This window comes from Lonchura striata, chromosome 36, assembly GCF_046129695.1.
Source record: "Lonchura striata isolate bLonStr1 chromosome 36, bLonStr1.mat, whole genome shotgun sequence".
NCBI lineage: Eukaryota > Metazoa > Chordata > Aves > Passeriformes > Estrildidae > Lonchura > Lonchura striata.
In genome coordinates, this window is record NC_134638.1 from 1,363,534 (window position 1) to 1,378,140 (window position 14,607).

General features: G+C 63.9%; 1 protein-coding gene across 1 annotated transcript; it reads right to left on the reverse strand.

Annotated features, from left to right (window-relative positions):
• Positions 1-4,052: 4,052 nt before the first annotated feature.
• LOC110481609 (blue-sensitive opsin) lies at positions 4,053-13,181 on the reverse strand. The gene is made up of 5 exons (XM_077789609.1): positions 12,797-13,181; positions 11,036-11,204; positions 9,847-10,012; positions 7,798-8,037; positions 4,053-4,355 (listed from the first exon to the last, which is right to left on the reverse strand). Exons 1-5 carry the CDS (start codon positions 13,179-13,181, stop codon positions 4,227-4,229), a joined length of 1,089 nt encoding a protein of 362 aa, XP_077645735.1. The 3' UTR covers positions 4,053-4,226.
• Positions 13,182-14,607: the final 1,426 nt, after the last annotated feature.

Consider the following 14,607-nt stretch of genomic DNA (forward strand, 5'->3'; position numbering starts at 1 on the left):
TTCTGAGGGATTTTGGGGCAGTTCTGAGGGATTTTGGGGCAGTTCTGAGGGATTTTGGGGCAGTTCTGAGGGGGTTTGGGGCAGTTCTGAAGGATTTTGGGGTCATTCTGAGGGATTTTGGGGCAGTTCTGAGGGATTTTGGGGCAGTTCTGAAGGATTTGAGGCACTTCTGAAGGATTTTGGGTCATTCTGAGGGGTTTTCAGGCAGTTCTGAGGGATTTTGGGGCAGTTCTGAGGGATTTTGGGGCATTCTGAGGGGATTTGGGGGCAGTTGTGAAGGATTTTGGGGCAGTTCTGAAGGATTTTGGGATCATTCTGAGATGTTTTGGGGCAGTTCTGAAGGATTTTGGGGCAGTTCTGAGGGGGTTTGGGGCTGTTCTGAGGGGTTTTGGGGCGGTTCTGAAGGATTTTGGGGCAGTTCTGAGGGGGTTTGGGGCTGTTCTGAGGGGTTTTGGGGCGGTTCTGTAGGATTTTGGGTCATTCTGAGGGGTTTTGGGGCAGTTCTGTAGGATTTTGGGATCATTCTGAGGGATTTTGGGGCAGTTCTGAAGGATTTTGGGGCAGTTGTGAAGGATTTGAGGCAGTTCTGAAGGATTTTGGGATCATTCTGAGAGGTTTTGGGGCACTTCTGAGGGATTTTGGGGCAGTTCTGAAAGATTTTGGGGTAGTTCTGAGGGGTTTGGGGCCCTTCTGAAGGATTTAGGGTCATTCTGAGGGATTTTGGGACAGTTCTGAAGGATTTGAGGCAGTTCTGAGGGATTTTGGGATCATTCTGAGAGGTTTTGGGGCACTTCTGAGGGGTTTTGGGGCCGCTACGGGGGTCTCTGGGGAGGCTTTGGGGGCTCTGGGGGGGTCTCTGAGGGGTCCCGTGGGTTCGGGTGGGGGGGATTGGTTTGGGGAGCAGCCGGACCCCCCAAATTGGGGGGCAAAGGGGGCGGGCGGTGCCCCCCACCCCCCATCTCCCCCCCCCATCCCGGGGGGCGGCCGGTAAGTGCTGGGGGGGGGGGCGTGGGGGGAGGGGGCTGGGGGCTCGGGGGGCCACCAGGAGCGGCTGTGGGGCTACCAAGGCCACCCAGGGCCACCCGTGGGTGCCGTGGGTCACCGGGGGGCTGCTCTGGGGCCACCTCGAGGCGCCGTGGGGCCACCAAGAGCCACTGGTGGCTGTCGTGGGGCTGCTGTGGGTCACTGTGGGGCCACCACTGGGTGCTGTGGGGCCACCAAGGGCCACCACTGGGTGCTGTGGGTCACTGTGGGACCACCACTGGGTGCTGTGGGGCCACCAAGGGCCACCACTGGGTGCTGTGGGTCACTGTGGGACCACCACTGGGTGCTGTGGGGCCACCAAGGGCCACAACTGGGTGCTGTGGGGCTGCTCTGGGGCCACCACTGGGTGCTGTGGGTCACTGTGGGGCCACCACTGGGTGTCGTGGATCACTGTGGGGCCACCACTGGGTGCTGTGGGTCACTGTGGGGCTCCTCTGGGGCCACCACTGGGTGTCGTGGGTCACTGTGGGGCCACCACTGGGTGCTGTGGGTCACTGTGGGGCCACCCAGGGCCACCACTGGGTGCTGTGGGTCACTGTGGGGCCACCACTGGGTGCTGTGGGGCCACCAAGGGCCACCACTGGGTGTCGTGGGTCACTGTGGGGCCACCACTGGGTGCTGTGGGTCACTGTGGGGCCACCACTGGGTGCTGTGGGTCACTGTGGGGCTGCTCTGGGGCCACCACTGGGTGCTGTGGGTCACTGTGGGGCCACCAAGGGCCACCACTGGGTGCTGTGGGTCACTGTGGGGCCACCACTGGGTGCTGGGGGCCACCACTGGGTGCCGTGGGGCTGCTCTGGGGCCACCACGAGTCACCGTGGGGCCACCAAAGGACTCCACGGGTGCCGCGTGTCCCCTGTGGGGTGTCCCCTGTGGGGTGTCCCCTGTGGGGTGTCCCCTGTGGGGTGTCCCCCCCGTGTCCCCCCGGGCCGTGCGGCCGGAATTCCGCTAGTTCTGAACTTTTTCCTGGAAAAAAAGCTCACTACTGGCAGAACTCGGCGGCGCGCCCCACTGCGGGGGCACCCGGGGGGCACCCGGGGGGCGCCACGGGGGCATTTGGGGGCACTTGTGGGGCGCTTGTGGGGCTGGGGGCACTGCGGGGGTACTTGGGGTTACTGCAGGGACACTTGTGGGGCACTTTGAGGGGTGCTTGTGGGGCACTTGTGGGGCTGGGGGCACTTGTGGGGCATTAGGGGTGGTACCTGTGGGTCTGGGGGCACTTGTGGGGCATTAGGGGTGGTACCTGTGGGTCTGGGGGCACTTGTGGGGCATTAGGGGTGGTACCTGTGGGTCTGGGGGCACTTGTGGGGCATTTGGGGTGGTACCTGTGGGTCTGGGGGCACTTGTGGGATATTTGGGGTGGTACCTGTGGGTCTGGGGGCACTTGTGGGATATTTGGGGTGGTACCTGTGGGTCTGGGGGCACTTGTGGGGCATTAGGGGTGGTTCTGTGGGTCTGGGGGCACTTGTGGGGCATTAGGGGTGGTTCTGTGGGTCTGGGGGCACTTGTGGGGCATTAGGGGTGGTTCTGTGGGTCTGGGGGCACTTGTGGGGCATTAGGAGTGGTACCTGTGGGTCTGGGGGCACTTGTGGGATATTTGGGGTGGTACCTGTGGGTCTGGGGGCACTTGTGGGGCATTAGGGGTGGTTCTGTGGGTCTGGGGGCACTTGTGGGGCATTAGGGGTGGTTCTGTGGGTCTGGGGGCACTTGTGGGGCACTTGGGGTGGTACCTGTGGGTCTGGGGGCACTTGTGGGGCACTTGGGGTGGTTCTGTGGGTCTGGGGGCACTTGTGGGGCACTTGGGGTGGTTCTGTGGGTCTGGGGGCACTTGTGGGGCACTTGGGGTGGTTCTGTGGGTCTGGGGGCACTTGTGGGGTGCCCCCCAAAGCAGAGGCAGCGGCTGCGTCTCCAGTGTTTAATGGGGTGAGGGGGGGTTATGTACAACGGAGCTGTGGGGCTGCCCCATAGCGGGGGGCAGAGCTGCCGTGGGGCAGAGCTGCCGTGGGGCTGAGAGAGCCGTGGGGCAGAGCTGCTGTGGGGCAGAGCTGCTGTGGGGTAAAGCCCGATATGGGGCAGAGCCCTCCATAGGGCAGAACTGTGAGACTGAGCCCGATATAGGGCTGACCCGGGGTGGGGCAGAGCTTGATGTGGGGCAGAACCCGATATAGGGCTGACCCGGTGTGGGGCAGAACCCGATATAGGGCAGAGCTTGATGTGGGGCAGAACCCGATATAGGGCTGACCCGCTGTGGGGCAGAACCCGATATAGGGCTGACCCGGTGTGGGGCAGAGCCCAATGTGGGGCCAAACCTGATATGGGGCAGAGCCCGGTGTGGGGCAGAGCTTGATATAGGGCTGAGACTGATATAGGGCTAAATCTGATATGGGGCAGAGCCCGATATAGGGTCAAACACCGTGTGGGGCAGAGCCCGGTGTGGGGCAGAGCTCGATCTAGGGCCAAACATGATATAGGGCAGAGCCCGATGTGGGGCAGAGCTTGATATAGAGCTGAGCCTGGTGTGGGGCAGAGCTGAGCCTGGTGTGGGGCAGAGCTCAATATAGGGCTGGGCCCAATATAGGGCCAAACCCGATGTGGGGCAGAGCCCGATGTGGGGCCAAACCTGATATGGGGCAGAGCCCAATGTGGGGCCAAACCTGATATGGGGCAGAGCCCAATATAGGGCCAAACCCGATATGGGGCAGAGCTCGATGTGCGGCAGAGCCCAATGTGGGGCCAAACCTGATATAGGGCTGAGCCCGATGTGGGGCAGAGCCCAATATAGGGTCAAACCTGATATGGGGCAGAGCCCGATGTGGGGCCAAACCTGATATGGGGCAGAGCCCGATGTGGGGCAGAGCCCAATGTGGGGCCAAACCTGATGTGGGGCAGAGCCCGATGTGGGGCCAAACCTGATATGGGGCAGAGCCCGGTGTGGGGCAGAGCCCAATATAGGGCCAAACCTGATATGGGGCAGAGCCCGATGTGGGGGCAAACCTGATATAGGGCTGAGCCCGATATGGGGCAGAGCCCAATATAGAGCCAAACCCGATATGGGGCAGAGCCCGATGTGGGGCAGAGCCCCATACAGGACCAAGTCCGCTGTAGGGCAGCCCTGGCTGGGTCGGGCCCGCCGTGGGGCAGCGCCGTGGGGCAGCGCCGTGGGGCAGCGCCGTGGGGCCGCCCTATGCCGGGGACACCTGGCTGGAGGACACCGAGGACACCTGCGTGGCCTGGGACGAGCCGGACACGTCGTCCTCGTCCCCGAACGGGCTCCGGCCGCAGAACACGAGCTTGAGCATGCAGGAGCGGAACTGCGGGACCCCGACCCACAGCTACGGCCCCGGACCCACGGCGGGACCCACGGCCACAGCCCAGACCCATAGGAACAGCCCCGGACCCACGGCGGGACCCACGGCCACAGCCCGGACCCATAGGAACAGCCCCGGACCCACAGCGGGACCCACAGCTACAGCCCAGACCCATAGGAACAGCCCCGGATCCACAGCTACAGCCCCGACCCACAGCTACAGCCCCGGACCCACGGCGGGACCCACGGCCACAGCCCAGACCCATAGGAACAGCCCCGGACCCACAGCCACAGCCCAGACCCATAGGAACAGCCCCGGACCCACAGCTACAGCCCCGACCCACAGCTACAGCCCCGACCCACAGCTACAGCCCCGGACCCACGGCGGGACCCACAGCTACAGCCCCGACCCACAGCTACAGCCCCGGACCCACGGCGGGACCCACGGCCACAGCCCAGACCCACAGCTACAGCCCCGGACCCACGGCGGGACCCACGGCCACAGCCCAGACCCATAGGAACAGCCCCGGACCCACAGCCACAGCCCCGGACCCACGGCGGGACCCATAGCTACAGCCCAGACCCACAGCTACAGCCCCGGACCCACAGCCACAGCCCAGACCCACAGCTACAGCCCCGGACCCACGGCGGGACCCACAGCTACAGCCCCGACCCACAGCTACGGCCCCGGACCCACGGCGGGACCCACGGCCACAGCCCGGACCCATAGGAACAGCCCCGGACCCACAGCCACAGCCCCGGACCCACGGGGGGACCCACAGCCACAGCCCCGGACCCACAGCTACAGCCCCGACCCACAGCTACGGCCCCGGACCCACGGCGGGACCCACGGCCACAGCCCAGACCCATAGGAACAACCCCGGACCCACAGCCACAGCCCAGACCCATAGGAACAGCCCCGGACCCACAGCTACAGCCCCGGACCCACGGCGGGACCCATGGCCACAGCCCAGACCCATAGGAACAACCCCGGACCCACAGCTACAGCCCCGACCCACAGCTACAGCCCCGGACCCACAGCGGGACCCATAGCTACAGCCCCGACCCACAGCTACAGCCCCGGACCCACGGCGGGACCCACAGCTACAGCCCAGACCCACAGCTACAGCCCAGACCCACAGCTACAGCCCCGGACCCACGGCGGGACCCACGGCCACAGCCCAGACCCATAGGAACAGCCCCGGACCCACAGCCACAGCCCCGGACCCACGGCGGGACCCACGGCCACAGCCCAGACCCATAGGAACAACCCCGGACTCACAGCCACAGCCCAGACCCACAGCTACAGCCCCGGACCCACAGCGGGACCCATAGCTACAGCCCCGACCCACAGCTACAGCCCCGGACCCACGGCGGGACCCACGGCCACAGCCCAGACCCACAGCTATGGCCCCGGACCCACGGCGGGACCCACAGCCACAGCCCAGACCCACAGCTACAGCCCCGGACCCACGGCGGGACCCACGGCCACAGCCCAGACCCATAGGAACAGCCCCGGACCCACAGCCACAGCCCCGGACCCACGGCGGGACCCATAGCTACAGCCCAGACCCACAGCTACAGCCCCAGACCCACAGCTACAGCCCCGGACCCACAGCCACAGCCCAGACCCACAGCCCCGGACCCACAGCAACAGCCCCAGACCCATAGGAACAGCCCCAGACCCACAGCGGGACCCACAGCAACAACCCCAGACTCACAGCTACAGCCCAGACCCATAGCCACAGCTCCAGACCCATAGGAACAGCCCCAGACCCACAGAGAGACCCCCCCCCAACCCACAGCAGAACCCCAGCCCACAGCTGGACCCCTGACCCACAGAAGGACCCATAGGAACAGCCTCAGACCCATAGGAACAGCCCAGACCCACAGTGGGACCCATAGCAACAGCCCCAGACCCACGGCAGGACCCACAGGAACAGCCCAGACCCACAGCAACAGCCCCAGGCCCATAGAAACAGCCCCAGAGCCACAGTGGGACCCCCAACCCACAGCGGGATCCATAGGAACAGCCCCAGACCCATAGAGGGATGCCCGACCTATGGAAAGAGCCAGGACCCAGAGAGGGACCCCAACCCACAGCAGGACCCCTGACCCACAGCGGGACCCCTGAACCATAGAGAGACCCCAGACCCACAGCTGGACCCCCGACCCACAGAAGGACCCATAGGAACAGCCCCAGACCCACAGAGGGACCCCAGACTCACAACAACACCCCCATCCCCCCACTGCCCCCATGTCCCCATTGTCCCCACCACCCCCATCACCCCAACTGTCCCCACCATCCCCACGTCTTCGTGTCCCTGTGTTCCCCATGTCCCCATGACCCTGTGTCCCCATGTCCACATATCCCCGTGTCCCCACATCCCCGTGTCCCCATGTCCCCGTGACCCTGTGTCCCCATATCCCCATGTCTTCACTGTCCCCCTGTCCTCCTGACCCTGTGTCCCCATGTCCCCACATCCCCATGTCCCCATGTCCCCATGTACCCACACTGCCATGTCCCTGTGTCCCTGTGTCCCCACATCCCCATATCCTTGTGTCCCTGTGTCCCCATGTCCCCGTGACCCTGTATCCCCACATCCCCGTGTCCCCATGTCCCCGTGACCCTGTGTCCCCCTGTCCCCATGTCTGTGTCCCCATATCCCCATATCCCCATGTCTTCACCGTCCCCCTGTGTCCTCCTGACCCTGTGTCCCCACGTCCCCGTGTCCCCATGTCCCCATGTCCCCACATCCCCGTGTCCCCACATTACCATGTCCCCATGCCCCCGTGTCCCCAATGTTCCCGTGTCCCCACATCCCAGTGTCCCCATGTCCCCATGTTCCTGTGCCCCCGTGTCCCCACATCCCAGTGTCCCCACATCCCCGTGTCCCCACATCCCCGTGTCCCCACATCCCAGTGTCCCCACTTCCCCATGTCCCCACGTCCCCGTGTCCCCATGTCCGTATATCCCCATGTCCCCGTGTCCCCACATCCCCATATCCCCATGTCCCCATGTCCCCACATCCCTGTGTTCCCACGTCCCCACATCCCCACATCCCAGTGTCCCCACATCGCCATGTCCCCGCACCCCTGTGTCCCCAATGTCCCCGTGTCCCCACATCCCCACATCCCAGTGTCCCCACATCCCAGTGTCCCCACATCCCAGTGTCCCCACTTCCCCATGTCCCCACGTCCCCGTGTCCCCATGTCCGTATATCCCCACGTCCCCGTGTCCCCACATCCCCATATCCCCATGTCCCCATGTCCCCACATCCCTGTGTTCCCACGTCCCCACATCCCCACATCCCAGTGTCCCCACATCGCTATGTCCCCGCACCCCCGTGTCCCCAATGTCCCCGTGTCCCCACATCCCCACATCCCTGTGTCCCCACATCCCAGTGTCCCCACTTCCCCATGTCCCCGCGTCCCCGCGTCCCCACCTGCTTGTTCATGAAGACGTAGATGATGGGGTTGTAGACGGTGGAGGCCTTGGAGAAGACGGAGGGGATGGAGGCCAGCCCCACGTCGAAGGGATGTCCCCGGTGCGTCACCACCCAGAGCGCGAAGCTGCAGTAGGGCAGCCAGCACACCAGGAAGCCCAGCACCATCACCACCACCATCTTGGTCACCTCGCGCTCCGCCTTCTGCGTGGTGGCCGACTGCTCCTGCTGCTTGGCCACCTGCGGGGCGGCGCGGGACAGGGTCAGGGTGGGGACGCTGTGGGGTCAGGGTGGGGTTGGTGTGGGGCGGATATAGGGGATGATGTGGGGTCAGGGTGGGGCGGATATAGGGGATGGTGTGGGGTCAGTGTGGGGTCAGTGTGGGGCGGATATAAGGGATGATGTGGGGCAGATATAGGGGATGGTGTGGGGTCAGTGTGGGGCGGATATAGGGGATGGTGTGGGGTCAGTGTGGAGCGGATATAGGGGATGGTGTGGGGTCAGTGTGGGGTCAGTGTGGGGCGGATATAGGGGATGGTGTGGGGTCAGTGTGGGGTCAGTGTGGGGTGGATATAGGGGATGGTGTGAGGCAGATGTGGGGCGGATATAGGGGATGGTGTGGGGTCAGTGTGGGGCGGATATAGGGGATAGTGTGGGGTCAGTGTGGGGCGGATATAGGGGATGGTGTGGGGTCAGTGTGGGGCGGATATAGGGGATGGTGTGGGGTCAGTGTGGGGCGGATATAGGGGATGGTGTGGGGTCAGTGTGGGGCGGCTATAGGGGATGGTGTGGGGTCAGTGTGGGGCGGATATAGGGGATGGTGTGGGGTCAGTGTGGGGTGGATATAGGGGATGGTGTGGGGTCAGTGTGGGGTGGATATAGGGGATGGTGTGGGGTCAGATGTGGGTCGGATATAGGAGTGATGTGGAGTCAGATACAGGGTCAAGTATGGGTCAGGTATGGGTCAGATATAGGGGATGGTGTGGGGTCAGATGTGGGGTCAGATATAGAGGAGATATGAGGTCAGATATGAGGTCAGATGTGGGGTCAGATGTGGGGTCAGATATAGGGGATGGTGTGGGGTCAGATACAGGGGTCAGATATGGGGTCAGAAAGGGTAGATATGGGGTAAGATATAGGGGACAGTGTGGGGTCGAAGATGGGAGAATATGGGGTCGGATATGGGTCAGAGATCGGGGGGATCTGGGTCAGAAATGGGGTCAGATGTGGGGTCAGATATAGAGGAGATGTGGGGTCAGATGTGGGGGTGGCAATGGGGGGCTATGGGGACACTCATGGGGTCAGTTATGGGGTCAGGTCTGGGGCACTCAGCCACGCCAGTGACCCACGGGGGTCTCAAACACGGGGAGGGGTCTCAGACCCCCAACGCTGACCCCCACTGCCCCCCCCCCCCCCGCTGTGGGGTCTCCCCAAGGACCACCCACCCCACGGCACCCCAATTCCCCTGTGCCCCCAATAAACCGTGTACCCCAATAAACTGTGTGACCCCTGAGCCCCCCAGGGCCCCCTGGGACCCCCCAAGACCCCCAGAACCCCCCCAGGACCCCCAAAATCCCCTCACCACGCTCAAGGTGAGCAGCAGGAGAGGATCACGGTGGGGAACCTGTGCTCCCCTGATCCCCCCGAGCCCCCGGGACCCCCTGGGACCCCCCAGAACCCCCCCAAGACACCCAGAATCCCCCCCAGGACCCCCAAAATGCCCTCACCACGCTCAGGGTGAGCAGCAGGAGACGATCACGGTGGGGAACCTGCGCTCCTCTGATCACCCTGAGCCCCCGGGACCACCACGGGACCCCCCAAAATGCCCTCACCGCGCTCAGGGTGAGCAGCAGGAGATGATCACGGTGAGGAACCTTCGCTCCTCTGATCCCCCCGAGCCCCCAGGACCCCCCCAGGACCCCCGGGACCCCCCAAAATCCCCTCACCGCGCGCAGGGTGAGCAGCAGGAGACGATCACGGTGGGGAACCTGAGCTCCCCTGATCCCCCCGAGCCCCCAGGACCCCCGGGACCCCCCAAAATGCCCTCACCGCGCGCAGGGTGAGCAGCAGCCGCCCGTAGGAGAAGACGATGACGGTCAGGGGGAAGCCGAAGCAGAAGCAGAAGAGGAAAATCACGTAGGACTCGTTGTTCCATTTGTTGTCCGTCGTGTACCAGTCCGGCCCGCACGAGCACTGCAGCCCCTCGGGGATGTACCTGGGGAGGGGGGCACCGGGGGGGGTCACACTTCAGCGGGACCCCCGAACCGAACCACCCCCGCGACCCCCAAACCGCCCCCGGGACCCCCGGCCCGCCCCCGACATCCCCGATCCAACAAATCCCCGAAAATTCCCGGGACCCCCGAGCCCAGGAGCTCCTCAGCGGCTCGGGGATGGAGCTGGGGAGGGGGGCACGGGGGGTGGGCACTGCCCACGGGACCCCCGAGCCCAGCCCGGGACCCCCAAACCGCCCCCGGGATCAGCAAAATCCCCGGGACCCCCGGGATCCCAAAATCCCCGACAATTCCGGGCACTCCCAGCCCGCGGGGATGGGTCTGGGGGCGCGGATGAGGAGGGGGGGGTCGCACGGATGAGGGACCCCCAAACCCCCCCCCCGGACCTTCCCCGGGACCCCCGATCTGCCTCCGGACCCTTAAAACCCCTCGGGACCCCCAAAACCCCCGACCCCATCCAAGACCCCCCCCAACCTCCTTTGAAGGCTCAACCCCCCCCCCCCCCCGGGACCCCCAACCCCCCTGCGACCCCTGACCCCAGGGACCCCCTGACCCCATCCAGGACCCCCAAACCCTCCTGGGACCCCCCCCAACCTTCCCCAGATCCCCAATTCCAGGGACCCCCAGATCTTCTTGGAACCCCAAATCTCCAGAGACCCCTGACCCCAGGGACCCCCCCCCAATTGATCTGAGACCCCCCCCAACCTTCCCCAGATCTCCAACTCCAGGGATCCCCAGATCCTCTTGGAACCCCAAATCTCCAGAGACCCCTGACCCCAGGGACCCCCAGACCCCTCTAGAGACCCCTGACCCCAGGGACCCCCTGACCCTCCTGGGACCCCCCCCAATTGATCTGAGACCCCCCCAACCTTCCCCAGATCCCCAACTCCAGGGACCCCCAGCTCCCCTTGGAAGCTCAAACCTTGGAGACTCCGTGACACCTCAGGGACCCCCAAACCCTCCGGGACCCCCAGACCCCCCCGGGACCCCCAGGAACCCCCCCAGACCTGCTCCAGCCGAAGAGGGGGGGCATGGAGGCGACGAGGCCGAAGATCCAGGTGATGGCACAGCCCAGCACCGCGTGGCTGCCCCGGAAGGTGAAGTTGCCCAGGGGCTTGCAGATGACCAGGAACCGCTCAAAGGCCACCACGGCCAGCGACCACAGGGACACCATCCCTAGGGACAGGGGACATTGGTGACATCCCTGTCACCATGGCCACCATGGCCAATGACCACAGGGACACCATCCCTAGGGACAGGGGACACTGGTGACATCCCTGTCACCATGGCCACCATGGCCAGTGACCACAGGGATAGCATTCCTAGGGTGACATCCCTGTCACCACGGCCACCACGGCCATGACCACAGGGACACCATCCCTAGGCGGGACAGGGGACACTGGTGACATCCCTGTCACCATGGCCATGGCCACCATGGCCACCACGGCCAGCGACCACAGGGACACCCCAAACCCAATGTCCCCAGACCCAATGTCCCCAGACCATGGTGACCTTGTGCCCCATGTCCCACACCCCCAACGCCCCCAACCCCAACACCCCCAGACCATGGTGACCTTCTACCACATACCCTCATGTCCAACACCCCCTGACCATAGTGACCTTGTGACCCATGTTCTATGCACCCCAGCACCCCCAGACCCAACGTCCCCAAACCCAACACCCCCAGACCATGGGGACCTTCTACCCCACACCCCCAGACCCAGCACCCCCAGACCACGGTGACCTCATAGTCCATATCCCACACCCCAATATCCCCAAACCCAACATCCCCAAACCCAACGCCCCCAATATTCCCAGACCTTCTACCCCACACCCTCATGTCCAACACCTCCAGACCCAACGCCCCCAAACCCAACACCCTCAGACCACGGTGACCTCATAGCCCATGTCCTCAACCCCAATATCCTCAAACCCCAACATCTCCAAACCCAACACCCCCAGACCATGGTGACCTCATAGCCCACACCCTGATGTCCAACACCTCCAAACCCAACGCTCCCAAACCCAACATCCCCTGACCATGGTGACCTCATAGCCCATGTCCTCAACCCCAATATCCTCAAACCCCAACATCTCCAAACCCAACACCCCCAGACCATGGTGACCTCATAGCCCACACCCTGATGTCCAACACCTCCAAACCCAATGCTCCCAAACCCAACATCCCCTGACCATGGTGACCTCATAGCCCGTGTCCTCAACCCCAATATCCTCAAACCCCAACATCTCCAAACCCAATGTCCCCAAACTCCAACACCCCCAGACCACAGTGACCTCAAAGCCCGTGTCCTCAACCCCAATATCCTCAAACCCCAACATCTCCAAACCCAATGTCCCCAAACCCCAACACCCCCAGACCACAGTGACCTCGAAGCCCACATCCCACACCCCCAACCATCCCCAAACCCAATATCCCCAGACCATGGTGACCTTCTACCACATACCCTCATGTCTAACACCTCCAAACCCAACGCCCCCAGACCCAACACCCCCAGACCACTATGACCTCGTAGCCCACATCCCACATCCCCAACCACCCCCAACCCCACCCAACACCCAAACTCAACACCCTCATGCCCAACATCCCCAGACCATGGTGATCTTCTACCACATACCCTCATGTCTAACACCTCCAAACCCAATGCCCCCAGACCCAACACCCCCAGACCACGATGACCTCGCAGCCCACATCCCACACCCCCAACCACCCCCAACCCCACCACCCCCACCCGTTGCCCGTCCCTCACCGCCCAGCGTGGCGGCGAACCCCTCGATCTTGCAGGCCAGCGGCCCCAGGGCGAAGTACATCTGGGAGAAGCTGTAGAAGGCCGTGGTGGAGCCCACGCACACCACCAGCAGGTTGGCCACCGCCAGGTTGACCAGGATGTAGTTGAGGTGCGACCTCAGCTTCTTGTACTTGGCCGTGCACACCACGGTCAGCGCGTTGATGGGGACGCCGAGGACCACCAGCAGGAACATGAAGGCCGCCATGGCCTTGAAGATGCCGGGGCTGCCCAGGTGGGTTTGGGGGACCAGGAAGGGGCTCAGCGCCGTCAGGTTTGAGGTCTCCAAGCTCACGGGGATGTAGAAATCCTCGGGGAGCTCGTCCCGCATCTCCCGCGACTTCTGCATGGCGGCGGTGACGGCGACACCGCGGTCGGACGGGCGGGTGGGGGGCGACGGGGAGGATCTTTTATAGGGCGGGGGGCGGATGCGACCCCCCCCCAATAATCGGGGCTCAGGAGGTAAAGCGCGGCTGAGCCCGGCTCATCCCGGAGCCGGCGCTGGCCAAGCCGGGCTTAGGCGCTCGGCAAGCGGCTTTCGGGGGGTCTTAATCACCCCCGAGCCCTGATTAGCGGGGTTGGGGTGGGGGATCAGGGGGTATCAGGCCCCCCCCCCACCCTAAAAGGGCTTAATTGGGTGCTGGTGTGATGGGGAGGGGGTGGGGGGGTGGTGGTCCTGAAATACCCTCGGGTGCTGCGGGGGGTTCAGGGGTGCTGAGGTGCCAAACTGGAGACTGGGAGGTGCCTGGGAGCCCAAATTTGGCTCCAAAAGGTCCCTGGGGTCCTGAATTGGACCCCCAAAAACTCTTTGGGATCCCAAATTGGACTCCAAAAACTCTTTGGGATCCCAAACTGGACCCCAAAATTCCTTGGTACCACTCTGTGCCACAAAATTTGACCCCAAAACCTTCTTTGGGATCCCAAATTGGACCCCAAAACCTCCCTGGTTTGCCAAAATTTTTACTGGGACCGTCCTGTGCCCACAAATCAAACCAAAAAACTTGCTGGGACCTCAAATTTGAACCCCAAACCTTCCCAAACCCCCTTGCCTGCACCCCAAAACTTCTCCCGAGTCCCTCCATACCCCAAAACACCCCAGACTCTCCCCCCTGTACCCCCAAACCCCTCTGGAGCCCCTCCAATTCCCCCCCTGGATTTTGGGGTCCCACTGCCCCCCCTGATGCCACCACAGGGTTTTGGCAACATCTGGGAGGGGGGTCCTGGTGGACATTTGGGGGGTCCCGGGTGACATTTGGGGGTTCCCGGGGGATTTTGGAGGGTCTCAGGGGACATTTTGGGGGTCCCGGGTGACATTTGGGGGTTCCCGGGGGATTTTGGAGGGTCTCAGGGGACATTTTGGGGGTCCCGGGTGACATTTGGGGGGGGTCTCTGCCCCACCCTGGTGGGGTGCAGAATGGCGTTTGGTGGTCCCGGGGGATTTTGGGGGGGCCGGGTAACATTTGGGCGGTCCTGGGGGATTTTGGGTGGTCCCGGGGATCATTTGGGGGGTCCCGGGGGATTTTGGGCGGTCCCGGCTGACATTTGGGGGGTCCCGGGGGATTTTGGGCGGTCCCGGGGATCATTTGGGGGGTCCCGGGGGATTTTGGGCGGTCCCGGCTGACATTTGGGGGGTCCCGGGGGCTTTTGGGCGGTCCCGGCTGACATTTGCGGGGTCCCGGGGGATTTTGCGTGGTCCCGGATGACATTTGGGTGGTCCCGGGGGATTTTGGGCGGTCCCGGGGATCATTTGGGGGGTCCCGGGGGATTTTGGGTGG

What these genes read in the sequence shown, in the direction of transcription:
- LOC110481609 (XM_077789609.1), bottom strand. Translation starts at nt 13,181, where the DNA reads ATGCAGAAGTCGCGGGAGATGCGGGACGAGCTCCCCGAGGATTTCTAC. An exon ending in CCCCTCTTCGGCTGGAGCAG is followed by an intron (nt 10,013 to 11,035) that starts GTCTGGGGGGGT and finishes CCCCCTCCCCAG; the next exon opens with GTACATCCCCGAGGGGCTGC. An exon ending in ACGTCTTCATGAACAAGCAG is followed by an intron (nt 4,356 to 7,797) that starts GTGGGGACGCGG and finishes GGGGTCCCGCAG; the next exon opens with TTCCGCTCCTGCATGCTCAA.